This window comes from Oncorhynchus mykiss, chromosome 25 (genome assembly GCF_057628025.1).
Source record: "Oncorhynchus mykiss isolate SJ-2025 chromosome 25, ASM5762802v1, whole genome shotgun sequence".
NCBI classification, from domain to species: Eukaryota; Metazoa; Chordata; class Actinopteri; order Salmoniformes; family Salmonidae; genus Oncorhynchus; species Oncorhynchus mykiss.
The window spans coordinates 25,377,795-25,405,047 of record NC_143046.1 but is presented as its reverse complement, the minus strand read 5'-3'; the positions used below and the strand labels follow the sequence as shown (position 1 = coordinate 25,405,047).

The 27,253-nt window shown below is 41.4% G+C and overlaps 1 protein-coding gene and 1 pseudogene across 2 annotated transcripts; one reads left to right on the top strand and one right to left on the bottom strand.

The window, feature by feature from the left end:
- On the top strand, nucleotides 1–27,253 carry slc34a1a (solute carrier family 34 member 1a). 2 transcript variants are annotated; one of them, XM_036970061.2, is made up of 14 exons: nucleotides 1–140; nucleotides 3,796–3,876; nucleotides 4,018–4,206; nucleotides 6,129–6,275; nucleotides 6,496–6,639; nucleotides 7,562–7,673; nucleotides 9,138–9,333; nucleotides 16,493–16,588; nucleotides 16,955–17,075; nucleotides 17,680–17,847; nucleotides 18,321–18,437; nucleotides 23,693–23,817; nucleotides 25,388–25,657; nucleotides 25,848–27,253. In XM_036970061.2, exons 2-14 carry the CDS (start codon nucleotides 3,816–3,818, stop codon nucleotides 26,163–26,165), a joined length of 2,064 nt encoding a protein of 687 aa, XP_036825956.2. In that variant the 5' UTR covers nucleotides 1–140; nucleotides 3,796–3,815; the 3' UTR covers nucleotides 26,166–27,253. The 2 variants fall into 2 exon arrangements, with proteins under 2 accessions (XP_036825956.2, XP_090075579.1); XM_090219453.1 differs by having other exon boundaries at nucleotides 25–140; nucleotides 17,018–17,075.
- On the bottom strand, nucleotides 19,028–19,833 carry LOC149971575 (somatostatin receptor type 2-like; annotated as a pseudogene).

Below are 27,253 nucleotides of genomic sequence, written 5' to 3'. Positions count from 1 at the left end.
CCCTTTTTAAACGTTAAACTCAGTCAGCTGGTATATAATACGGCTGGCTTTTCATTTTCCTCATGAAGAGTCTCTTCTTTGAGAGTGACTTTAGGTGATACACTTCATCAAAGGAACATTACGCTAAGGGACAAACCAAGGTGAGATCTACTATAAGATCTATGTACTGTTGTGAGATCTACTTTATACGGTCTATGTAGTGATGTGAGATCTACTTTATAAGGTCTATGTAGTGATGTGAGATCTACTTTATAAGGTCTATGTAGTGATGTGCGATCTACCTTATAAGGTCTATGTAGTGATGTGATAGTATAATTTTGGTAGTCTACAAACTAAGGGTAATGATCATCACATTACTTTACCATGGATGCAACCCCTGTGTTTCGAAGCTGTTCAACCTTTATACATAAGACATTAAATGAGTTGCATAAACGATTCATTTTTGAATGACTAAAATGTAAATGCGTAACTCCATTCCAATGAATACATATTGCTTTGTCTTTGGAGAGCTCCCATCCATCATGATGCTTGCTTAATTATATCCTATTAATAATTGATTCAAGGGATTTGCTGTGCTTCAAGAAACCCTCACAATATTACTCATCTTGGAGAGGTACACCATGTAGATAGAATTAGAAGGCAATCGCACATACTCACACGCACTTACACACGTGCACACACGCGCACGCATATACACACCCAAATTCCTAGCATGCAACTACTACATCAAGCTTGTGACTTTGCAAAAATGTTGGATGCATTTGCAGTTCGTTTTGGTTGTCTCAGAAGATTCTTTGCCCAATAGAAATGGATGATAAATAATGTATTGTCATTTTGGAGTAACTTTTAACGTAAAAAATAATATAATATGTTTTGAAACACTTCTACAATATTTTTTTGTTTGTTGCCAAGACATGCTAATCTCTCACCATTACCAATAACAGGAGAGGGTAGCATGTCTTGGGGCTATTATCTTTGACCGTCTGTAACTTTCTCACTCATCATTATTTACAATGAATACAAACCACAAAATAATTCTCATCTTGGAGAGGTACATCATGTAGGCAGAATGAGAAGGCACACACAGACACACACGCCCGCAGTCGCGCAAGCACTCGCACACGATCACACACACACACACACACACACACACACACACACTCACATAAAGGAATTCAGAGTTGCACTCACATCTTTCTGTAGATTTATATATTAACCTGCTGTAACTCTGTTGGTGCCTGGATTCCTCACACACTCAGAAAACAGCTCAACCAGCAAGATGGCACAGAACATCTGAGTGCTACCGTCACTCTAAAATAAGTACTCAACTCACAGTCACAGAAAAGGTTCTAGGCTTTTAAGAACACATTAGCTGTAACAACTCCGCAGGTGTCCCCAATCTGAAAACCTCTAAGCGACAGCTTAGACATGAAAAAAGCTTTCCCCTACAGAGAGAACAAGACAACTTTGAAGGAAGGTAGTCTGATTTCTGTAGAAAGTGTCAGCCGGCAGTCTGACGACCATAAGCACGGGAAATTTAGAGGGGAAAATTAGGAAAGAGATGTTTCTGAGGACAGTGATGTTACATTTATGTTTCTGAGGAGTGATGTTTCTGAGAACAGAGATGTTTCTGAGGACAGTGATTTTTCTGAGGACATTTATGTTACATTTATGTTTCTGAGGACATAGATGTTTCTGAGGACATAGATGTTTCTGAGGACAGAGGTGTTCAAGGCCTTTACTGGTAGGGATCATGTCTACAAGACAAGTTTATCTGAGTACTGCCAGAGAGCAGAGGACTTTTGACCCCTTACATCAAGGACTGCTGTCAGTTAATACAATGTAGTCTTCCTTTGTTCACATTTAATTGGCTGCTATCGCACCTTCTCTTTAGTTAGCTGGTGAAAGGATGAGCACAGTGAAAGCAGAGAGGGTTACGAAAGGTAAGGGCAGTGTTTGTCCCTGTTCCATGTCTCTCTGATATGTAGGTATTGCAGTCTGTCTCAACCTTGGAATTAAAGCTAGTGTTGACTTTTTTCCTCTTATAGCTAGTGACTAAAATTGGCATATTTGCAATAAATTAAGGACTCATCTGGAATTACAGAGGGTTGGCCTTATGGTTTCATTATTTAACTGCTCCCATCTTGAGTTCGAATTGAATGTATGGCAAATAGCGCCCATGTCAATTATTTTTTCCCTGCTACCCTTGCCCACAAAAGAGGACCACAATGGCTATAGACAGTTGTTGGTATACAGTACCAGTCAAAAGTTTAGACACACCTACTCATTCCAGGGTTTTTCTTAATTTCTTACTATTTTCTACATTGTAGAATAATAGTGAAGACATCAAAACTATGAAATAACACATGGAATCATGTAATAACCAAAGAAGAGTTAAATAAATAAAAATGTATTTTAAATGTTAGATTCTCCAAAGTAGCCACCCTTTGCCTTGATGACAGCTTTGCACACTCTTAGCATTCTCTCAACCAGCTTCATGAGGTAGTCACCTGGAATGCAAGTGTGCTTTGTTCAAAGTTCATGTGTGGAATTTCTTTCCTTCTTAATGTGTTTGAGCCAATTAGTTGTGTTGTGACAAGGTAGGGGTGGTATACAGAAGATAGCCCGATTTGGCAAAAAGCCAAGTCCATATTATGGCAAGGAGAGCTCAAATAAGCAAAGAGAAACGACAGTCCATCATTACTTTAAGACTTGAAAGGACTTGAAAAGACTACCCAGAGTTACCTCTGCTGCAGAGTATATGTTCATGAGAGTTACACGCCTCCAGAAATTGCAACACAAATAAATGCTTCACAGAGTTTAAGTAACAGACACATCTCAACATCAACTGTTCAGAGGAGACTGTGTGAATCAGGCCTTCATGGTCGAATTGCTGTAAAGAAACCACTACTAAAGGACACAAATAATAAGAAGAGACTTGCTTGGGCCAAGAAACACGAGCAATGGACATTAAACTGGTGGAAATACGTCTTTGGTCCAAATTTGAGGTTTTTGGTTCCAACCAAAGTGTCTTTATGATATTCAGAGTAGGTGAACGGATGATCTCTGCATGTGTGGTTCCCACCGTGAAGCATGGAGGAAGAGGTGTGATGGTGTGGGTGTGCTTTTCTGGTGACACTGCCAGTGATTTATTTAGAATTCAAGGCACACTTAACCAGCATGGCTACCACAGCATTCTGCAGCGATATGCCATCCCATCTGGTTTGCGCTTAGTGGGACTATCATTTATTTTTCAACAGGACAATGACCCAATACACCTCCAGGCTGTGTAAGGGCTATTTGACCAAGAAGGAGAGTGATGGAGTGCTCCATGAGATGTTCTGGCCTTCACAATTCCCTGTTTCCACCCAATTGAGATGATTTGAGATGAGTTTGACCACAGAGTGAAGGAAAAGCAGCCAACAAGTGCTCAGCATATGTGGAAACTCCTTCAATACTGTTGGTAAAGCCTTCCAGGTGAAGCTGGTTGAGAGAATGCCAAGAGTGTGCAAAGCTGTCATCAATGCAAAGGATTGCTACTTTGAAGATTCTCAAATCTAAAATATATTTTGATTTTGTTTAACACTTTTTTGGTTAGTACATGATTCCATATGTGTTTTTTCATATGTCTTCACTATTGTTCAACAATGCACAAAATAGTAAAAATAAAGAAAAACCCTTGCATGAGTAGGTGTGTCCAAACTTTTCACTGGTACTGTGTATATTTGTTGCTGGGTGTAGCATTTTTTATATTTTTTAAATGGCCAAATAAAATAAAATACTCTTTCTCTACAGCCCTATACAGTGAAGTCATCATGTCCTCTCGTCTAATCACAATACTTTCATCCAGCGTGGAACCCATGATGAACTACAACGGTAAATTCCAAGAGTGATATTTTATCATATCAAAAAGTGTGCCCAGAGAATTCAAGGCACTTTGTCAATAAATACTTTGTCTTCAACCTCAAATTCAGAATTAATTGTTTGAATTCAGTGAAATGTCAACTGTGGTTTTAGGGGGACGGACCCATGGCGCTCCCGCTTCCCTGCGTCCCAAACATCTCCTGGAGGAGGACAGGGAGTCAGGCCTTGGGTCCACTCTGGACCTCATCAGCAGCTTGGAGGGGTACAGCCAGGAGGATGAACCAACCTCACCCACCTCCTCCCCCAAACCAAGGGAAGGGAACAGTCCCCCCAAAGAGCAAGGTACAGCACTCTGAAGTTCCAGACACATTTTCCCCCTGCATGCAATTACACTGTATATACGTCAACACTCCTACAAGAGGAGATACTGTGTAGTGAACGTGGAAGAGAGTCATTGTGATAACCTATTAGTCTGTCATTTTTATTTTATTTTATTAGGCTCCCAATGGGCCCACACCAATGCTGACAGCTAGTTTTCCTGGGATCTGGCACAGTGAATAATACATTACAGACACAAATACTTTACAATTTACATGCATTTAAAACATGAAAGGAAAATGTTCCTTTTTTTTACAAACACATTTATGTAAATGGTATATTATAGAAGGGTCTAGACACCTTTTTTGTGATTTCATGTTTTTGAGAAACTTATCCAAAACAGCAAATCACTTCCTCATCCTCCTTTTGTACTATGGGGCCCCCGAAAAAACATGAACAAAGGTTCCAAAAACACCCTAATTCGTCCTTTTAGAAACAGCCAAGCTCTCAGTGAAGTGATCATCCAAATTTTATCCGCAATATTTTATTCAATTTTCTACGACTCAAGCCGTTTCCCCTTTCCAGCTGTTCCATTCTCTGTGTAGCCTGCTGCTACAGGTAACTGCCACAATTGTAATGAATACTCAGGGAGAAAAAGGTGTAGATTCACGCACAGAGCGTGGCAGGTGTTTATTTCGCCTTCACAGAAGGCAGGAATCGTGGTCACAGGCAGGCAATGGTCATACACTGGTAGGCAAACAGGCAGGTTAATCAAAACCAGGACTGAAGACCATAACTGGTTCTCACAAACGAGCTAGGAAAAGGCTTTAGTAGAGTCAAAATGAACAATACCTCACAAAGGCACAAACAGAATGAACTGAACTAAATAAGGAGCTGATGAGACCGGGTGAGTAACTAACACGTGAAATCAATGAACAAAAATGAAAGACAGGGCTACATTGAAAGACAGGGCTACATTCAAGAACACAACAAAACAAGGTTGACTAAGAAAATAAATACAGAACCTTACAAAAATAAAATAAACACCAACATAAAATGTCTTAATAGGGCGTTGGCCACCATGACTTGCCAGAACAGCTTCAGTGTGCCTTGGCATAGATTTTTTCTGTCCTTAATTGTCTAGTGTTGGTGATCGCGTGCCCACTGGAGCCGCTTTCTTCTTGTTTTCAGTTGATAGGAGTGGAACCTGGTGTTATTGTCTGCTGCAATAGCCCATCCTTGACAAGGATCAACGAGTTGTGCGTTCCTAGATGCCATTCTGCACACTACTGTTGTACTGCGCTGTTATTTGTCTGTTTGTGGCCTGCCTGTTAGCTTGCACAATTCTTGCCATTCTCCTTCAACTTCTGAAAAGCCCAGCAGGGCAGCTGTTTCTGAGATACTGGATCCGGCGTGTCTGGCACCAACGATTATACCAAGTCGTTTAGGTCACTCGTTTGGCCATTCAAACGTTCAATCGAACAGTAACTGAATGCCTCGATGCCTCGATGCAAGCCCCGGCCATGTGACTCAGTTTTGGTACAAGCAATCCATTTTCGTGATAAACTGGCCACTGAGTGTATATACTGTGTATATATCTAAAACTACAACTAAAGTCACAAATGTACACAATTAATAATAAAGAAACAATACAACTAAAGATTACTAATGAGTGTGTGTTAAGAGTGTGTGTGTGTGCATCTATCTCTTATATGTACAGTACATATCAGTACATACACACAAACATTAGGTCACAATGGGGAGAGGCTTGACTTATTTTGTCATTACGTTGTTGCCTTGTCTTGTCAAAGCGATACTGTTTCTAAACTAGGACAAATGTTGGTTTGTTCTTCAGGAAGAAACATTGTAATAATACATTTGTTCTTTCTATCTTTTTATTTCTTGTTCTTTCGTTCTCTGGTTGTTTCTCTTGTTTTGATCAACAGCCACCGCAGAACCTGACATGGAGCTCAGTCCCAACAGAGTCAGAGAATTCTTCATCAACTGCTCCAAGATCCCGCTCCTCCTCCTCCTCCTCTTCTTCTTTGTCTGTTCATTAGACACACTAAGTTCAGCGTTCCAGCTGGCTGGGGGTGAGTAGATTACACTCAACTGTCCCTCCGAGATGAATTAGGTAATGAGGGATTTTGTGTCTCACTATAATTAGGATGTTTTGCACTCTGTCCTCTCCTCTCTGGGTGTGCTTTGTCAGATTAACTGACTCGTGCATTTTGATGACTATGATGAGAAAACCATTGTCATGGTGTAGGAGATGTGTTAAGAGCTGTACATCCTGTATGTGTGTGACTGAAGGTAAGGTAGCAGGGGACATCTTCAAAGACAATGCGGTGCTGTCTAACCCAGTAGCAGGGCTGGTGGTGGGGATACTGGTCACTGTATTGGTCCAGAGCTCCTCCACATCCACCTCCATCATCGTCAGCCTCGTCTCCTCAGGATGTGAGTACATGGAGAGAGAGATTCTGCATCTGCGTGTGTGTTCGTGCAGGCGTGTGTGTGTGTGTGTGTGTGTGTGTGTGTGTGTGTGTGTGTGTGTGTGTGCCTGCAGTCTTGTGGGTGTGTGCATACATGTTTTTGGGCTTGTGTTGGTCTGCATGAGGGTGAAAACATGGCTTGTAAATCTGAACTGAGTGAATAGGATTAAAGGGACCAGTGAAACAAGATGCTTATGAATTTGAAACAAAGTGGTGGAGCTCTCTCATCATTGTCAGTGCTTAGTTATGTATAACAGTCTCTTGGGGTGGGCTGCTCTGCTGCCAATAGGGGTTATCCACAGAGACCTCTCATTCACTGTGTGCATGTGACCAGTGGCTATGGTACATCAGTATGCCAGGACTGTCTCTGTCTCAGCAGCCAATCTCAGAGAGGACACCAGGGGAATTATGGGCAATTACAACCGCCCAGCTTCCCTGTGCCTCCTGTCTGTCTGTGAGCTGTATGTATGTGTGAATGCGCAAAGGGTCATCATCTGCATAATAGGCCCCAGCAATAATAAAACCAGTTCTTCAGTTAAAAACTGAGTTGCCTCCACTCACCTGCAAATTACCTTTAGTTTTCCCTCCATTAAAAGCATTTTGAAATAGGAAGGGTCAGGTTTGATAATATTTAAGCCCGAGCATTACCATAATCATGGCACTTTATGCAGTCTTTGAGAAGAAGCCAAAGTCATTACATAAATATGGGAGGTTGTGTAACTATGTGTGTGTGTGTGTGTGTGTGTGTGTCTGTCTGTCTGTCTGTCTGTCTGTCTGTCTGTCTGTCTGTCTGTCTGTCTGTCTGTTTCCTTCCTTCCTTCCTTCCTTCCTTCCTTCCTTCCTTCCTTCCTTCCTTCCTTCCTTCCTTCCTTCCTTCCTTCTGACAGTGTTGGAGGTCCGGTCTGCCGTTCCTATCATCATGGGGACCAACATTGGGACATCGGTTACCAACACCATCGTAGCCATGATGCAGGCAGGGGAGAGAAATGACTTCAAACGGTACAAGGGGATGAGAGGAGAGCAGAGCAGAGGAGAGGAGAGGAGAGGAGAGGAGAGGAGAGGAGAGGAGAGGAGAGGAGAGGAGAGAGGCTGTGCAGTGAACTGTACAACTGTACTTCTCTCCAGTCCATGTGCTGTCATGTTAACAGTATAACATCATCTAACCATATATAAGCCTATCAACAGCAGCAATGACATTTCTCAAGCCTGTTGACCCCATATCACTAACCTTATAAACCTCTCTGGGATATGTGGGATGCTAGCGTCCCACCTAGCCAAAAGCCAGGGAAAATGCAGAGCGCCAAATTCAAATAAATTACTATAAAAATCTAACTTTCATGAAATCACACATGCAAGATACCAAATTAAAGCTACATTTGTTTTGAATCCAGCCAACATGTCAGATTTCAAAAAGGCTTTTCGGTGAAAGCAAACAATGATATTATCTGAGGACTGCACCATAGTAAATAAAGAGAGAGAAGCATATTTCAACCCTGCAGGCGCGACACAAAAATCAGAAATACAAATATAATTCATGCATTACCTTTGACGAGCTTCTTTTGTTGGCACTCCAATATGTCCCATAAATATCACAAATGGTCCTTTTGTTCGATTAATTCCGTCGATATATATCCAACATGTCAATTTATTTGGCGCGTTTGATCCAGAAAAACACTGGTTCCAACTTGCGCAACGTGACTACAAAATATCTCAAAAGTTACCTGTAAACTTTGCCAAAACATTTCAAACTACTTTTGTAATACAACTTTAGGTATTTTTTAACGTAAATAATCGATAAAATTGAAGACGGGATGATCTGTGTTCAATACAGGAGGAAAACAAACTGTAGCTAGCTTTCTGGTCACACGCTTCTATCTAACAGTACACTTCAAGTTACCCTCGTTCAAGGTGGCCATACTTCTTCATTACACAAAGGAAAAACCCCAACCAATTTCTAAAGACTGTTGACATCCAGTGAAAGCGATAGGAACGGCAAGAAGGTCCCTTAGAAATCTGGATTTCCAATGAAACCCATTGAAAAGAGTGACCTCAAAAAAATAAATCTGAATAGTTTGTCTTCGGGGTTTCACCTGCAAAAAGAGTTCTGTTATACTCACAGACATGATTCAAACAGTTTTAGAAACTTCAGAGTGTTTTCTATCCAAATCTACTAATAATATGCATATCTTATCTTCTGGGGATGAGTATCACAATGACCTTTCTGCTCCGAGTTAAAACACTTTATTGTCCATTTAAAGTGAAATGGACACTTTCACTAAACTAACTTAAATAACTCAGTCACATAACTCAGTCACATAAGTACATGACGAAACAAGTAATGCGTAAGGGCATATTATTAAAAGTCATCAGTACAATTACCCATAACACCGCTAAGGTAAATTATTGGAGGAGATCAAACACACAATTAACCAACACACAACTGGGTTCTGTCTCTGTGTTCAGTGCGTTTGCTGGGGCTACCATCCATGACTGTTTCAACTGGCTGTCTGTGCTGGTGCTGCTGCCGATGGAGGTGGCTACAGGGCTGATGACCCACCTGGCCCACATCGTAGTCACCAGCTTCAACATCCAGACTGGAGAGGACGCCCCTGAGCTACTGAAGGTCATCACTGAACCAGTCACTAAACTTATCATACAGGTATTAACCAGTCATTAAACTCATCATACAAGTGTTAACCAGTCATTAAACGTATCATACAGGTATTATCGAGTCATTAAACTTATCATACAGGTATTAACCAGTCATTAAACTCATCATACAAGTGTTAACCAGTCATTAAACATATCATACAGGTATTAACCAGTCATTAAAATTATCATACAAGTATTAACCAGTCATTAAACGCATCATACAGGTGTTAACCAGTCATTAAACGTATCATACAGGTGTTAACCATTCATTAAACGCATCATACAAGTGTTAACCAGTCATTAAACTCATCATACAGGTGTTACCAGTCATTAAACTCATCATACAGGTGTTACCAGTCATTAAACTCATCATACAGGTGTTACCAGTCATTAAACTCATCATACAGGTGTTACCAGCCATTAAACTCATCATACAGGTGTTACCAGTCATTAAACTCATCATACAGGTGTTAACCAGTCATTAAACTCATCATACAGGTGTTACCAGTCATTAAACTCATCATACAGGTGTTACCAGTCATTAAACTCATCATACAGGTGTTAACCAGTCATTAAACGTATCATACAGGTGTTAACCATTCATTAAACGTATCATACAGGTGTTACCAGTCATTAAACTCATCATACAGGTGTTACCAGTCATTAAACTCATCATACAGGTGTTACCAGTCATTAAACTCATCATACGGGTGTTAACCAGTCATTACACTCATCATACAGGTGTTAACCAGTCATTAAACTCATCATACAGGTGTTACCAGTCATTAAACTCATCATACAGGTGTTACCAGTCATTAAACTCATCATACAGGTGTTACCAGTCATTAAACTCATCATACAGGTGTTACCAGTCATTAAACTCATCATACGGGTGTTAACCAGTCATTAAACGTATCATACAGGTGTTAACCATTCATTAAACGTATCATACAGGTGTTACCAGTCATTAAACTCATCATACAGGTGTTACCAGTCATTAAACTCATCATACAGGTGTTACCAGTCATTAAACTCATCATACAGGTGTTACCAGTCATTAAACTCATCATACAGGTGTTACCAGTCATTAAACTCATCATACAGGTGTTAACCATTCATTAAACTCATCATACAGGTGTTACCAGTCATTAAACTCATCATACGGGTGTTAACCAGTCATTAAACGTATCATACAGGTGTTAACCATTCATTAAACGTATCATACAGGTGTTACCAGTCATTAAACTCATCATACAGGTGTTAACCAGTCATTAAACGTATCATACAGGTGTTAACCATTCATTAAACGTATCATACAGGTGTTACCAGTCATTAAACTCATCATACAGGTGTTAACCAGTCATTAAACTCATCATACAGGTGTTACCAGTCATTAAACTCATCATACAGGTGTTAACCAGTCATTAAACTCATCATACAAGTGTTAACCAGTCATTAAACTCATCATACAGGTGTTACCAGTCATTAAACTCATCATACAGGTGTTACCAGTCATTAAACTCATCATACAGGTGTTACCAGTCATTAAACTCATCATACAGGTGTTACCAGTCATTAAACTCATCATACAGGTGTTACCAGTCATTAAACTCATCATACAGGTGTTAACCAGTCATTAAACTCATCATACAGGTGTTACCAGTCATTAAACTCATCATACAGGTGTTACCAGTCATTAAACTCATCATACAGGTGTTACCAGTCATTAAACTCATCATACAGGTGTTAACCAGCCATTAAACTCATCATACAGGTGTTACCAGTCATTAAACTCATCATACAGGTGTTAACCAGTCATTAAACTCATCATACAGGTGTTACCAGTCATTAAACTCATCATACAGGTGTTACCAGTCATTAAACTCATCATACAGGTGTTACCAGTCATTAAACTCATCATACAGGTGTTACCAGTCATTAAACTCATCATACAGGTGTTAACCAGTCATTAAACTCATCATACAGGTGTTAACCAGTCATTAAACTCATCATACAGGTGTTACCAGTCATTAAACTCATCATACAGGTGTTAACCAGTCATTACACTCATCATACAGGTGTTAACCAGTCATTAAACTCATCATACAGGTGTTACCAGTCATTAAACTCATCATACAGGTGTTAACCAGTCATTAAAGGTATCATACAAGTGTTAACCAGTCATTAAACGTATCATACAGGTATTAACCAGTCATTAAACTCATCATACAGGTGTTAACCAGTCATTAAACTCATCATACAGGTGTTAACCAGCCATTAAACTCATCATACAGGTGTTACCAGTCATTAAACTCATCATACAGGTGTTACCAGTCATTAAACTCATCATACAGGTGTTACCAGTCATTAAACTCATCATACAGGTGTTACCAGTCATTAAACTCATCATACAGGTGTTACCAGTCATTAAACTCATCATACAGGTGTTACCAGTCATTAAACTCATCATACAGGTGTTAACCAGTCATTAAACTCATCATACAGGTGTTAACCAGTCATTAAACTCATCATACAGGTGTTACCAGTCATTAAACTCATCATACAGGTGTTACCAGTCATTAAACTCATCATACAGGTGTTACCAGTCATTCAACTCATCATACAGGTGTTACCAGTCATTAAACGTATCATACAGGTGTTACCAGTCATTAAACTCATCATACAGGTGTTAACCAGTCATTAAACTCATCATACAGGTGTTACCAGTCATTAAACTCATCATACAGGTGTTAACCAGTCATTAAACTCATCATACAGGTGTTAACCAGTCATTAAACTCATCATACAGGTGTTACCAGTCATTAAACTCATCATACAGGTGTTAACCAGTCATTAAACTCATCATACAGGTGTTAACCAGTCATTAAACTCATCATACAGGTGTTACCAGTCATTAAACTCATCATACAGGTGTTACCAGTCATTAAACTCATCATACAGGTGTTACCAGTCATTAAACTCATCATACAGGTGTTAACCAGTCATTAAACTCATCATACAGGTGTTAACCAGTCATTACACTCATCATACAGGTGTTAACCAGTCATTAAACTCATCATACAGGTGTTACCAGTCATTAAACTCATCATACAGGTGTTAACCAGTCATTAAACTCATCATACAGGTGTTACCAGTCATTAAACTCATCATACAGGTGTTAACCAGTCATTAAAGGTATCATACAAGTGTTAACCAGTCATTAAACGTATAATGCAGGTGCTAACCAGTCATTAAACCAGTCATTAAACGTATCATACAGGTGTTAACCAGTCATTAAACGTATCATACAAGTGTTAACCAGTCATTAAACACATTATGCAGGTGCTAACCAGTCATTAAACTCATCATACAGGTATTAACCAGTCATTAAACTCATCATACGGGTGTTAACCATTCATTAAACGTATCATACAGGTGTTAACCAGTCATTAAACGTATCATACAGGTGTTAACCAGTCATTAAACTCATCATACAGGTGTTAACTTCTCTGGGATATGTGGGACGGTAGCGTCTCACCTCGCCAACAGCCAGTTAAATTGCAGGGAGCCAAATTCAAAACAACAGAAATCCCATAATTAAAATTCCTCAAACATACAAGTATTTTACACCATTTTAAAGAAAAACTTCTTCTAAATCCATCCACAGTGTCCAATTTCAAAAAGGCTTTACGGCGAAAGCACACCAAACGATTATGTTAGGTCAGCATCTTGTCACAGAAAAACATACAGCCATTTTCCAGCCAAGGAGAGGGCTCACAAAAATCAGAAATAGCGATTAAATTAATCACTAACCTTTGATGATCTTCATCAGATGGCACTCACATGACATGTTACACAATAAATGAGTGTTTTGTTCAACAAAGTTAATCTTTATGTCCAAAAACCTCATTTGAAATTGGTGTATTATATTTTTATTTATTTTTATTTCACCTTTATTTAACCAGGTAGGCTAGTTGAGAACAAGTTCTCATTTGCAACTGCGACCTGGCCAAGATAAAGCGTAGCAATTCGACACATACAACAACACAGAGTTACACATGGAATAAACAAAACATACAGTCAATAATACAGTAGAACAAAATAAAACAAAACGTCTATATACAAATATAGGCCATGGTGAAGAATATAGGCATTAGTCCAAGGTGAGGAAGTAATTACAATATATTAATTACAATTACAATATATTACAATATAATTACAATATAGCAATTAAACACTGGAATGGTAGATCGGCAGAAGATGAATGTGCAGGTAGAGATACTGGGGTGCAAAGGAGCAAAATAAATAAATAAATACCAGTATGGGGATGAGGCAGGTAGATAGATGGGCAGTTTACAGATAGGCTAAGTACAGGTGCAGTGATCTGTAAACTGCTCTGACAGCTGGTGCTTAAAGCTAATGAGGGAGATGTGAGTCTCTAGCTTCAGAGATTTTTGCAATTTGTTCCAGTCATGGGCAGCAGAGAACTGAAAGGAAAGACGACCAAAGGAGGAATTGGCTTTCGGGGTGACCAGTGAGTTATACCTGCTGGAGCGCGTGCTACGAGTGGGTGCTGCTATGGTGACCAGTGAGCTGAGATAAGGTGGGGCTTTACCTAGCAGAGACTTGTAGATAACCTGTAGCCAGTGGGTTTGGCGACGAGTATGAAGCGAGGGCCAGCCAACGAGAGCGTACAGGTCGCAATGGTGGGTAGTGTATGGGGCTTTGGTGACAAAACGGATGGCACTGTGATAGACTGCATCCAGTTTGTTGAGTAGAGTGTTGGAGGCTATTTTATAGATGACATCACCGAAGTCGAGGATCGGTAGGATGGTCAGTTTTACGATGGTATGTTTAGCAGCATGAGTGAAGGACGCTTTGTTACGATATAGGAAGTCGCTTCTAGATTTAATTTTGGAATTGGAGATGCTTAATGTGCGTCTGGAAGGAGAGTTTACAGTCTAACCAGACACCCAGGTATTTGTAGTTGTCCACGTATTCTAAGTCAGAGACGTCCAGAGTAGTGATGCTGGACGGGCGAGCAGGTGCCGGCAGCGATCGATTGAAAAGCATGCATTTTGTTTTACTTGCGTTTAAGAGCAGTTGGAGGCCACGGAAGGAGAGTTGTATGGCATTGACGCTCGTCTGGAGGTTAGTTAACACAGTGTCCAAGGAGGGGCCAGAAGTATACAGAATGATGTCGTCTGCGTAGAGGTGGATCAGAGAATCACCAGCAGCAAGAGCAACATCATTGAATTATACAGAAAAGAAAGTCGGCCCGAGAATTGAACCCTGTGGCACACCCATAGAGACTGTCAGAGGTCCAGACAACAGGCCCTCCAACAACAGGCCCACTTAACTCTATCAGAGAAGTAGTTGGTAAACCAGGCAAGGCAATCATTTGAGAAAACTAGGCTGTCGAGTCTGCCAATAAGAATGCTGTGATTGACAGAGTCGAAAGCCTTGGCCAGGTCGATGAATACGGCTGCACAGTAATGTCTCTTATCGATGGCGGTTATGATGTCGTTTAGAACCTTGAGCGTGGCTGAGGTGCACCCATGACCAGATTGCATAGCGGAGAAGGTATGGTGGGATTCGAAATGGTCAGTAATCTGTTTGTTAACTTGGCTTTCGAAGACCTTAGAAAGACAGGGTAGGATAGATCTAGTATAGGTCTGTAGCAGTTTGGGTCTAGAGTGTCATGATCAGAAATGCATTGTCTCAAACAAACATCTGGTGAAAGTGGAGAGAGCCACATCAAAATACAGAAATACTCATAATAAACCTTGATAAAAGATACAAGTGTTATGCATGGAAATATAGATAAACTTCTCCTTCATGCAACCGCTGTGTCAGATTTCAAAATGGCTTTAAGGCGAAAGCACACCTTGCGATTATGTTAGGTCAGCGTTAGTCACAGAAAAACATCCAGCCATTTTCCAAAGAAGGAGAGGTGTCAGAAAAGTCAGAAGTAGCGTTATAAATATTCACTTACCTTTGATGATCTTGATCGGAATGCACTCCCAGGAATCCCAGTTCCACAATAAATGTTTGTTTTGTTCGATAAATCCATCATTTATGTCCAAATACCTCCTTTTTGTTCACGCATTTAGCCCAGTAATCCAAATGCATAATGCATGATCACTTGTTCAGACGAAATGTCAAAAAAGTTATATTACAGTACGTATAAACATGTCAAACGATTTATAGAATCAATCTTTAGGATGTTTATAACATAAATCTTCAATAATGTTCCAACCAGAGAATTCCTTTGTCTTTAGAAATGCAATGGAATGCAGCTACCTCTCACGGGCGCACGAGTGATCAGCTCATGGCACTCTGCCAGACCTCTGGCTCAAACAGCTCTCATTCTCCTCCTTCACAGTAGAAGCCTCAAACAAGGTTCTAAAGACTGTTGACATCCAGTGGAAGCCTTAGAAAGTGCAATGTAACCCCATAGACACTGTATATTCAATAGGCAATGACTTGAAAAACTACAAACCCCAGATTCCCCACTTCCTGGTTAGATTTTTGCCTGCCATATGAAGGTTTTTGCCTGCCATATGAGTTCTGTTATACACAGACATCATTCAAACAGTTTTAGAAACTTCAGAGTGTTTTCTATCCAAATATACTAATTATATGCATATTCTAGCTTTTGGGCCTGAGTAGCAGGCAGTTTACTCTGGGCACCTTTTTATCCAAGCTACTCAATACTGCCCCCCAGCCCCAAAGAAGTTAACCAGTCATTAAACGTATCATACATGTATTAACCAGTTATTAAACTCATAATACAATATAAAAAACTGTCAATATAACACCTAATGAATACCTGTCATGAACATGTTGGCTGGGCTCCCCCTGTTGGCTGTGCTGCCTGCTTATGCCATCAAACTCCTGCAACTTATCCCAAATGTTGCTTCCGGCCTGGTGTTCAACCTTCCCAAGTTCTCCCATGTCACCCCGCTCCTCCGCACACTCCAATGACTTTCACTCGAAGCTCGCATCCACTACAAAAATATATTTACTATGACTGTGATATGTGGTTGTCCCACCTAGCTATCTTAAGATGGATGCACTAACTGTAAGTCTATCTGGATAAGAACATCTGCTAAATGACTCAAATAAAATAAAAGTAAACAACCAATCTGTCTTGTCGCCATCAGTTGGATAGGCAGGTGATCACCGGCATCGCCATGGGAGATGAGAGGATGAGGAACAGGAGCCTAGTGAAGAAGTGGTGCCACACCGGGCTAGTTACGGTACAGACCCTCAACACCATCAATGTCTCAACACTGTCATCATTGTCATCACTTTCACTCCCAGACCCTCTGCCTCACCACATCACGGTCTCAACACTGTCACGGCCAACACCGTCATTATCATGACTGTCACCACCGTCACTCTTGAGCCTGTCACCCCCACCAGCTGTTAAGGCTTTGGTGCGATAAGCTCTGTCGCTGATGAGACTTTCTCTGTCACTATCACAGTGATTTATGAATATACTGTCTGTGAATGATAAGACATAAGGCATACTGTTTGCTATGTTTATCTTCTCTCTACCTCGCACTCTCTCTCCTATCTATCTTATATGCTTCTAAACTCTCTCCCATTCTCTTTTCTATCAGTCCTCTATGAATATCAGCATCCCTGGTTCTTACAACTGTAGCTCCGCCCACCTCTGCTTGCAGGAAGGTGACATCACCTGGACCACTCAGAATCTCCCCTCCGAGGTTAACATCCAGAAATGTAAATCCAACATAAATTACTTACATTAAACTGACATATGTATAGTTTTATATACTATTTTTGACATCACACTTATTTTACTTATTATTTCTTTAAGGTTATTAGATTATTTTTAGATTTGGGTTATTTATAGTTAATTTTCATTGTTTTAGCAGAATAAGAACTTTATACATATGTAGAATCTCAATTTCAGCTAGTTTGCTACAGCAGGATAAGAATCCTGCAGCAACAAGAAATGTGAATTATATTTAATGGATATTTTTTGTAGCGCAAATCTGACATTTTTAAAATGGAAATTACAAACTTTAGAAGAATTAAAACCTTGAATACACTACACTTTTGCTTTTACTGCTGTGCAGGAACATTTTCAGCAAAAAAGAGTGCTCAAGTTAAGATCCTACATCTTAAAGAAAATAATGCATGCCATTTAGCAGACACTTATCTCCAAAGAGACTCACAGTCATGTGTGCATACATTTTTTACATATGGGTGGTCCCCGGAGTCGAACCCACTACCCTAGTGTTGCAAATGCCATGCTCTACCAATCGAACTACAGACAAGAACATTGTTGTGTTATTTGTCGGGTGCTCCTGGTTTTCTCCAGGTAGGCATCTGTTTGCTGATGCCCATCTGTCAGACCTGACGGTGGGGCTGATCCTCCTGGCCGGCTCCCTGGCCCTGCTCTGCACCTGCCTGGTGCTCCTGGTCAAGCTGCTCAACTCGCTCCTCCAAGGTCAAGTGGCAAAGGTCATCCAAAAGGTCATCAACACAGGTGGGCGCCGGTCGGCGATAGATTGAGAATGCCAAGTCTGAACATACTAAATATAACCTCCACTAGCAATACATTTTACATGGACAAGACAGACAGACGGACGGACAGACGGACCGACGGACGGACGGACGGACGGACGGACGGACGGACGGACAGACAGACAGACAGACAGACAGACAGACAGAGTAGACGGACACGCCGACAGACAGACAGACAGACAGACAGACAGACAGACAGACAGACAGACAGACAGAGTAGACGGACACGCCGACAGACAGACAGACATACAGATGGACAGACGGACAGACAGACGGACAGACCTAATCAGGGTCGTCACTAGTTACCACAGCAACAAAGTCTAATTTTGTCTAAATCCAGCCTATTTCTGAAATCCACTAGCAAGATTTACAGACAGACAAGAAAGACAGACAGGTAGACCTAATCAGGATCTTGCTCTAACCGTTTCAATGTAGACTTGCCATATCCGTTTGGCTGGCTGGCGGGCTACCTGGCCATGTTTGTGGGAGCAGGGATGACCGTTGTAGTGCAGAGCAGCTCTGTGTTCACCTCTGCCCTGACACCACTTATAGGTGAGTGACCTCTGGCTAGGGGAACATCTACCTACCCCATTCTTGCATGAATAACAATTAAAACAACATTTGTAGGTTTTCTATAATGATTGATTGTGATTGTTATAGACAGAATAATCATAGATAAAGGCCATTTATCAATTTGGTTTATTCAAATCAGTGGTTCAGGGGGTAGAAGAGAAGGTCAATAGTTTGGACAAGACAAACAGATTCACATGGGTTATGAAATCTATTCTTAGAAAAAGCATTGATGTATACCTGAAATACCTAGCCTACAAACACAATCTATGAACTCACACAGAGACATACATTCTAGTTGTATCTCATTGCTGACATGCTGGTCCATTCTAAAACCCCTGTGGTCTGTGAGATAACATGTTAATATACCTTAGAAAGACAGCAGGCAGGTAAACAAGTACAATCAGATAAACATTGACCCACTTCACATCACATAGTTTGATGAAGCCAGAGTAAAACTTCCTCATGCATCTTCATTTGATATATGGTTTGAATATTTACAAAAACATGAACAATGGATTAATAGGTCTTTTTTTGGGTTATCATCAGGTTAACCAGTTATGCAAATCTCAGTAAGGCACAGCATAAATCACGTTTCTTAAATCAAAGGGAATATTTCATTGGCTGATATAACAATAAATGGGTGTAAATCTTCAGTTGATCAGTGACTTGTAAGACACATTGGAATCATACTGTTCTCTGGCTGGATGTTACTGGATGTGAAGGCGTAGAGGAATGGATCCAAGCAGCTGTAGGTCAGAGATCCAACAATTATCCAATTGGATTCCCAGAACCCTCTCATAGCCTTATCCCCCACAAAGATGGCTGCCACTCCCAGCACATTCATGACATGGTGAGGAGTGCATGGAATGATGAAGGTCACAATGATGCTGGTCACTAACCTAGTCATCCTGGGACTCCTGAAGAAGGCTGTTTGGTTCACCTTTCTGTGGAGGTGGATATAGGCGGACGCCACGAGAAGGGAACAACAAATCCCAGGACAGTATTGAGGAGTATACCGGCCATTTCCTGAGTGTCTGATGTGAAAACATACTGACACTGTACCTGTCCACTCTCATCTGGCTTCAAATCCGGTAACATCACCCTAGAAGACATATTCACAACCCCTGTTAGTCCCCAAAGGACAGCCAGCAGACCTGTCTTCCCTGCCCCTGACTCTGCCAGTCTGACCCAGCTGTGGGGTAGAGAAACAGGAGGTAGCATTGAATGCTCAGTAGTGTCACAGTAAGCAGGCTGGCTTAGAAACTACTGAAGAATAGCATGGAAATGTGATCCTCTGTAGCTCAGAAACTAGAGCATGGAGCTTGCAATGCCAGAATAGTGGGTTTGATTCCTGGGACCACCCGTACGCAAGCATGACTATGTCGCTTAGAATAAAAATGTCTGCTAAATGGTATATATTCTATATGAACATACAAAGAGACAGGGTTTCAAGTAGATCAGAAACAGTCAGCATCTGGCTCAAACTGGCTCTATCTTGGTTTTAGCGAAGGACAACCAATCACTGGGATGTTCTTGGGAATGCTGATTAGGCAGCAGAGAGACATGACCGCGCTAGGCTGTCATATAAAGTACTGTTCTCATCTGACAGGAGGTACAGTACTCTGAAGAGCTGTTTTTCTGTCCAGTGAATTTGCTATCCAAATATAGTCTTAGTGAGTTGGTAGTTATGGAAAGGCCCTGGTTAGATGTTGTGTGTCAGTGGGACTTTGCATGGGCCCTCTGAATATCCTGAACTTCTTATGTGAAACCACAAATGACGATGTGTTTATTTTAATTTACCTGGAGAATGTTGGATAACCAAGCAACCAATGAACAATCAGAGTTGTTTCTGCTCTAACACATGGAAAGTAAAATCAACCCCTCATATCGATTTCATATCTGATCTCTGGAGTATTTTAGGAAATGGAAATGGAAATGTTCTTTCATTTATAATGTAAACAATGTACATTGTCCCAATATCGCAGAAGGTTGATGGCACCTTAATTGTGGAGGGTGGGCTTGTGGTAATGACTGGAGCGGAATTGGTGGAATGGTATCAAATACTTCAAACACACGCTTTCTATCTATTCAATGCCATTCCATTTGCTCCGTTCCAGCCATTATTATGAGCCGTCCTCCCCTCAGCAGCCTCCACTGCCCAATATGTCATACTTATATTTGCATCTAAGACTCAGTCTAAGACTCATTATTCCTCATTTTGACGGTGTGCAGATCTCTCTCTTCTTATATTTCAATTACCTTCAAATACATTCTTAAATAAGTATTTAGCCAAAGTTTGTTTGAAAATAGTTGAATGTTGGAATGTATTTGCAAATACATTTGGAAAGTATTGGCTTGTATTTAAACCTACTTCTAATTTAAGTAGTTGTAGTGGGCTGTGTATTTGAAAATACTCAAATACACAGAAAATAAGTATATCAAATACAAATACTTAAGTAATCGTACATTCGTATATTACACTGTTGAAATAACCAATGAGTGTCTGGAAATTCTACAAGATTGTGGCTTTCGGATGACTGGTGACTACTGGTCAGTGGTGGAAAAAGTACACAACTGTCATACTTGAGTAAAAGTAGAGATACCTTAGTAGAAAATGTCACATAGTAAAATACTACTTCAGTAAAAATCAAAAAGTATTTGGTTTTAAATATACTTAAGTATCAAAAGTAAATGTAATTGTCACGACTTGTTCGGGCGGCGTTCGGCAGTTGACGTCACCAGCCTTCTAGCCATCGCCGATCCACTTTTCATTTTCCATTTGTTTTGTCTTTGTCTTACACACCTGATTTCAATCCCGCACTTGTTCATTATTTACCCTCTGTTCCCCCATGTTTGTTTGTCAGTAATTGTTCGTTGTAAATCGGTCCGTTTTTGTGGGCTCGCTATATTGCTTTGTATTTGTGTATTTTTGAGTAAAATACCTTGATTGCTCTCATATCTGCTGTCCTGCGCCTGACTCTCTACACCAGCTACACACAGGACCTTTACAGTAATTGCTAAAATGTGACTGACCGGATCGATTCGGTCTTACGTAGCATATCAAATCAAATTGTATTAGTCAAATGCGCCGAATACAACAGGTATTTCACCATACAGTGAAATGCTTACTTACGAGCCCCTAACCAACAGTGCAGTTTAAAAAAAAAACGGATAAGAATAATAGATAAAAGTAACAAGAAATTAAAGAGCAACAGTAAAAAATAACAATATATACAGGGGGGTGCCGGTACAGTGTCAATTTGCGGGGGCACCGGTTAGTTGAGGTAGTATGTACATGTAGGTAGAGTTATTTAAAGTGATTATGCGTAGATGACAACAGAGAGTGGCCGTGGTGAGGAGAGGGGAGGGTGGGCAATGCAAATAGTCTGGGTAGCCATTTGACTAGCAAAATTTGAAATTGTGTTTTTTACATTGGATATACAGTAAGTAGAGACTCAGAGCTAGAAAATTGTGTATCATACACTATAATTGAGGAACAATGGGAAAGTAATTCTGCTTTGATAGTTGATAAACTCAGTCTCCGGCTCAAACTGGAAAGATTGTGGTTTTAACGAAGGTTGAACATCACTGCGATGTTCCCTGGAACTCCGATCAGGAAGCAGAGAGGCAGGACCATGCTAGAGGCTAGATGTCCACAGTTCCAGGAGAAGGCTGAAGGACTGAGGAAGGAAGCAGAGAGACAGGACCACGCTAGAGGCTAGTCGTCCACAGTTCCAGGAGAAGCCTGAAGGACTGAGGAAGGAAGTAGAGAGACAGGACCATGCTAGAGGCTAGACGTCCACAGTTCCAGGAGAAGGCTGAAGGACTGAGGAAGGAAGCAGAGAGACAGGACCACGCTAGAGGCTAGTCGTCCACAGTTCCAGGAGAAGGCTGAAGGACTGAGGAAGGAAGCAGAGAGACAGGACCACGCTAGAGACTAGACGTCCACAGTTCCAGGAGAAGGCTGAAGGACTGAGGAAGGAAGCATAGAGACAGGACCACGCTAGAGGCTAGACGTCCACAGTTCCAGGAGAAGGCTGAAGGACTGAGGAAGGAAGCAGAGAGACAGGACCACGCTAGAGGCTAGACGTCCACAGTTCCAGGAGAAGGCTGAAGGACTGAGGAAGGAAGCAGAGAGACAGGACCACGCTAGAGACTAGACGTCCACAGTTCCAGGAGAAGGCTGAAGGACTGAGGAAGGAAGCAGAGAGACAGGACCACGCTAGAGGCTAGACGTCCACAGTTCCAGGAGAAGGCTGAAGGACTGAGGAAGGAAGCAGAGAGACAGGACCACGCTAGAGGCTAGACGTCCACAGTTCCAGGAGAAGGTTGAAGGACTGAGGAAGGAAGCAGAGAGACAGGACCACGCTAGAGGCTAGACGTCCACAGTTCCAGGAGAAGGCTGAAGGACTGAGGAAGGAAGTAGAGAGACAGGACCACGCTAGAGGCTAGATGTCCACAGTTCCAGGAGAAGGCTGAAGGACTGAGGAAGGAAGTAGAGAGACAGGACCACGCTAGAGTCTAGACGTCCACAGTTCCAGGAGAAGGATGAAGGACTGAGGAAGGAAGTAGAGAGACAGGATCACGCTAGAGGCTAGATGTCCACAGTTCCAGGAGAAGGCTGAAGGACTGAGGAAGGAAGTGTTGGAGGTGGAATAGTTTAAGGTGGACAAGTTGCTCCATTTCTAACAGAGAGATTAATGGACTGGTTGACTGGAACGAAGTCAGCTCCATGTTTAGACCTCTGCTCTACCAGAGGTGGTACTGAGTTAATGACATCAGACAGTTTTTAGAACAGCTGGTTTTCTGTCATGTGAATATTTCCTATTCAAATACAGTCTCAGTGAAGTGGTGGTTTGGGAAAAGCTCTGGTTGGATGTTGTGTGTCAATATGTATTTTCATGGGACATCTGAATATACTGAACTCATGACACATGATTATCTTGTTTGTCAGTTCATCTTGAATTTTCTAGTTAGAATCTTGGACAACCTTTGGACAGGAAGGTGGGTTCCTATTCTAACTTGAAACATATTGGGTGGATGAGTGTTGTTATACATGTTCAGATGACGGGCTACACGTTGGTGGTGTAAGCCAGTGGTTCTCAAACTGTACCAGTATCACCAATATGTACCTTTTTATGTGCATTTTACCTGTAAGCCTATGGTCATCTTACAGCAGACACGCTTTTCTGTGTGCCACATGAACAATGATGAACCCTGCTCCTGGTTTGCAGGTATTGGTGTGATCAGTCTGGAGAGGGCCTATCCACTGACTCTGGGCTCCAACATCGGCACCACAACCACAGCCCTGCTGGCAGCCCTGGCCAGCCCTGGGGACAAACTGGCTGCTGCCATACAGGTATGGACCGTTTGCAACTTACATTCAAGTAAAAGGGCTGAGAAACAGCAAAAGATATCTTTCCCCCAATGTCCATCTAATACTGTCCATCTTGTCTTTCCTCTCAAATGTCCATCTAATACCGTCCATCTTGTCTTTCCCCCAATGTCCATCTAATACTGTCCATCTTGTCTTTCCTCTCAAATGTCCATCTAATACTGTCCATCTTGTCTTTCCCCCAATGTCCATCTAATACTGTCCATCTTGTCTTTCCTCTCAAATGTCCATCTAATACCGTCCATCTTGTCTTTCTTCTCAAATGTCCATCTAATACTGACCATCTTGTCTTTCCTCTCAAATGTCCATCTAATACTGACCATTTTGTCTTTCCTCTCAAATGTCCACCTAATACCGTCCATCTTGTCTTTCCTCTCAAATGTCCATCTAATACTGACCATTTTGTCTTTCCTCTCAAATGTCCACCTAATACCGTCCATCTTGTCTTTCCCCCAATGTCCATCTAATACTGTCCATCTTGTCTTTCCTCTCAAATGTCCATCTAATACTGTCCATCTTGTCTTTCCCCCAATGTCCATCTAATACTGTCCATCTTGTCTTTCCTCTCAAATGTCCATCTAATACTGTCCATCTTGTCTTTCCCCCAATGTCCATCTAATACTGTCCATCTTGTCTTTCCTCTCAAATGTCCATCTAATACTGTCCATCTTGTCTTTCCTCTCAAATGTCCATCTAATACCGTCCATCTTGTCTTTCCTCTCAAATGTCCATCTAATACTGACCATCTTGTCTTTCCTCTCAAATGTCCATCTAATACTGACCATTTTGTCTTTCCTCTCAAATGTCCACCTAATACCGTCCATCTTGTCTTTCCTCTCAAATGTCCATCTAATACCGTCCATCTTGACTTTCCTCTCAAATGTCCATCTAATACCGTCCATCTTGTCTTTCCTCTCAAATGTCCATCTAAAACTGACCATCTTGTCTTTCCTCTCAAATGTCCATCTAATACTGTCCATCTTGTCTTTCCTCTCAAATGTCCACCTAATTCCGTCCATCTTGTCTTTCCTCTCAAATGTCCACCTAATACCGTCCATCTTGTCTTTCCTCTCAAATGTCCATTTAATACTGACCATCTTGTCTTTCCTCTCAAATGTCCATCTAATACTGTCCATCTTGTCTTTCCTCTCAAATGTCCATCTAATATGGTCCATCTTGTCTTTCCTCTCAAATGTCCACCTAATACCGTCCATCTTGTCTTTCCTCTCAAATGTCCACCTAATACCATCCATCTTGTCTTTCTCTCAAATGTCCATCTAATACTGACCATCTTCTTTCTTCTCAAATGTCCATCTAATACCGTCCATCTTGTCTTTCCTTTCAAATGTTCATCTAATACCGTCCATCTTGTATTTCCTCTCAAATGTTCATCTAATACTGTCCATCTTGTCTTTCCTCTCAAATGTCCATCTAATACCGTCCATCTTGTCTTTCCTCTCAAATGTCCATCTAATATGGTCCATCTTGTCTTTCCTCTCAAATGTACACCTAATACTGACCATCTTGTCTCCAGATTGCTCTGTGTCACTTCTTCTTCAACATCCTGGGAATCCTGCTGTGGTACCCCATCCCTGTGACACGTGTCCCTATCCGCATGGCTCGTGCCCTGGGTGAACGCACCGCCAAGTACCGCTGGTTTGCTGTCCTCTACCTCCTCATCTGTTTCCTGCTCCTCCCGTCCCTGGTCCTAGGCCTCTCATTGGCTGGCTGGAGAGTGATGGTGGGAGTGGGCGCACCATTTGTGGGTGTGACTGTTTTCATTGCCTTGGTGAACCTGATGCAGGTGGGTTAGAAATACTGTAATCAGCCATTCTTGGAGAACATTTGAAGTCAAATTGATAATGGAGACTGTACATTTTTACGAAGATTTTCTACGCAACTTTCATTGTCATCCAGGAGTGGTTGAATAGTTCAGATGTATCAAATTTGATTGGTCTATGGTTGGTTGGTAACAACATTTCTCTGTGCTGCAGGCTCACAGCCCCGGCCACCTGCCCGCCCGTCTCCAGAGCTGGGACTTCCTGCCTCGCTGGATGCGCTCCCTCAAACCCCTTGACAGGGTCATCACCAAGGCAACTGGCTGCTGCAGCACTGGCCAAGCAACCGGAGACGACCAGGCGGCGCCCATGAACGCGGTAACGACCCATGTTGACCCCAAGATTGCATCCGCCCAGAGGAAGGCTGACCTGGCGTATGATCACCCCGTCTTTGAGTTCCTGGATGAGACAAAGCCAGGTGTACCTGTGTTTAAACTGAAGGGTCTGGAGAGGTGTAACAGCACACCCCTCTAAAGGAGATGGGTCTTGGTCTGACATGGGAAGGGTTGGTTTAATATTTTCTATTTAATCTCAGGAGTGCACTGCTCTGGGCCTCAAGGGCCATAGAGTGTTCTGGTCCTTGGCTTATAATCTATGATTGATTTCTGCCAGCTGTGCAGTCTCTCTATAGCTAATCAATGACACATATTGATAAATTAAGTGCCTGGGAGATTACTGTACAGTATAAAGCCCAGAAGGAGATCTTATAGTCCTTGAGGACTGGAGTTGTTCACCCTCTTCTGTGAATATGTTTTATTATCATAGTGAACCAGACTGGATCCAGTAGTCTAGATTGAAGATAACAGAGGTTAAGACAACAGATTTTAATATCCCATAACTCTTTGCAAAAATGGGACCAGCTATGCTAGTTAACATCGGTGCTGGTCCAATGAATTTGTTTATTTTCGAACGCTGTCACATGGAATTATTCTATTGTCCTAACCAGTATATTTTCTACCTAGCCAGTATCTAGTTCCCTAAGTGGGGTTGGGATGGATAAGCACTCCAAGACATCCCAGTGGAATCAAAGAGGGCTCACTTCACAGATAATCTAAACCAGATGGGTGTACATGAAATGAATGTGTACTGTGTGGGTTAAAATATTCATCGTAGGTGTGTTTTGTCTGTGTAAATGTGTCTGTTTGTGGGTTTGCTTATGTGTTCGTCATACAAGCGTGCACCTACTCTAGCAAATGTAGCTTCACAGAAGTCAGTTGATTATGCAGAAGAAGATCATGCTTCAAGCCCCTTGATGATGCTGTTCCCTGTAGGGGAGAAATACTTTGCTAGCACTTTGGGAACAGAATGAAATGTTCAGGTAAACAGTGTCTCTCTTTGCTCCATGAACAAAACCAGAGTGCAGAGTGTGCAATGATATGAAACACTAAAAGGAACTTGTTTGTCAGACATGGGTGGAAAAAATATTTAGAAGAAATTCAAAGATACTAATATAGTGCTTGCTGTATAATACAGCTCTCTGTATATGCCATTGATCGTTTCCTTGACAAGTGTCTATCTAATGATATAGCCACATTTAAATAAAACAATGATATCTTGTCAAA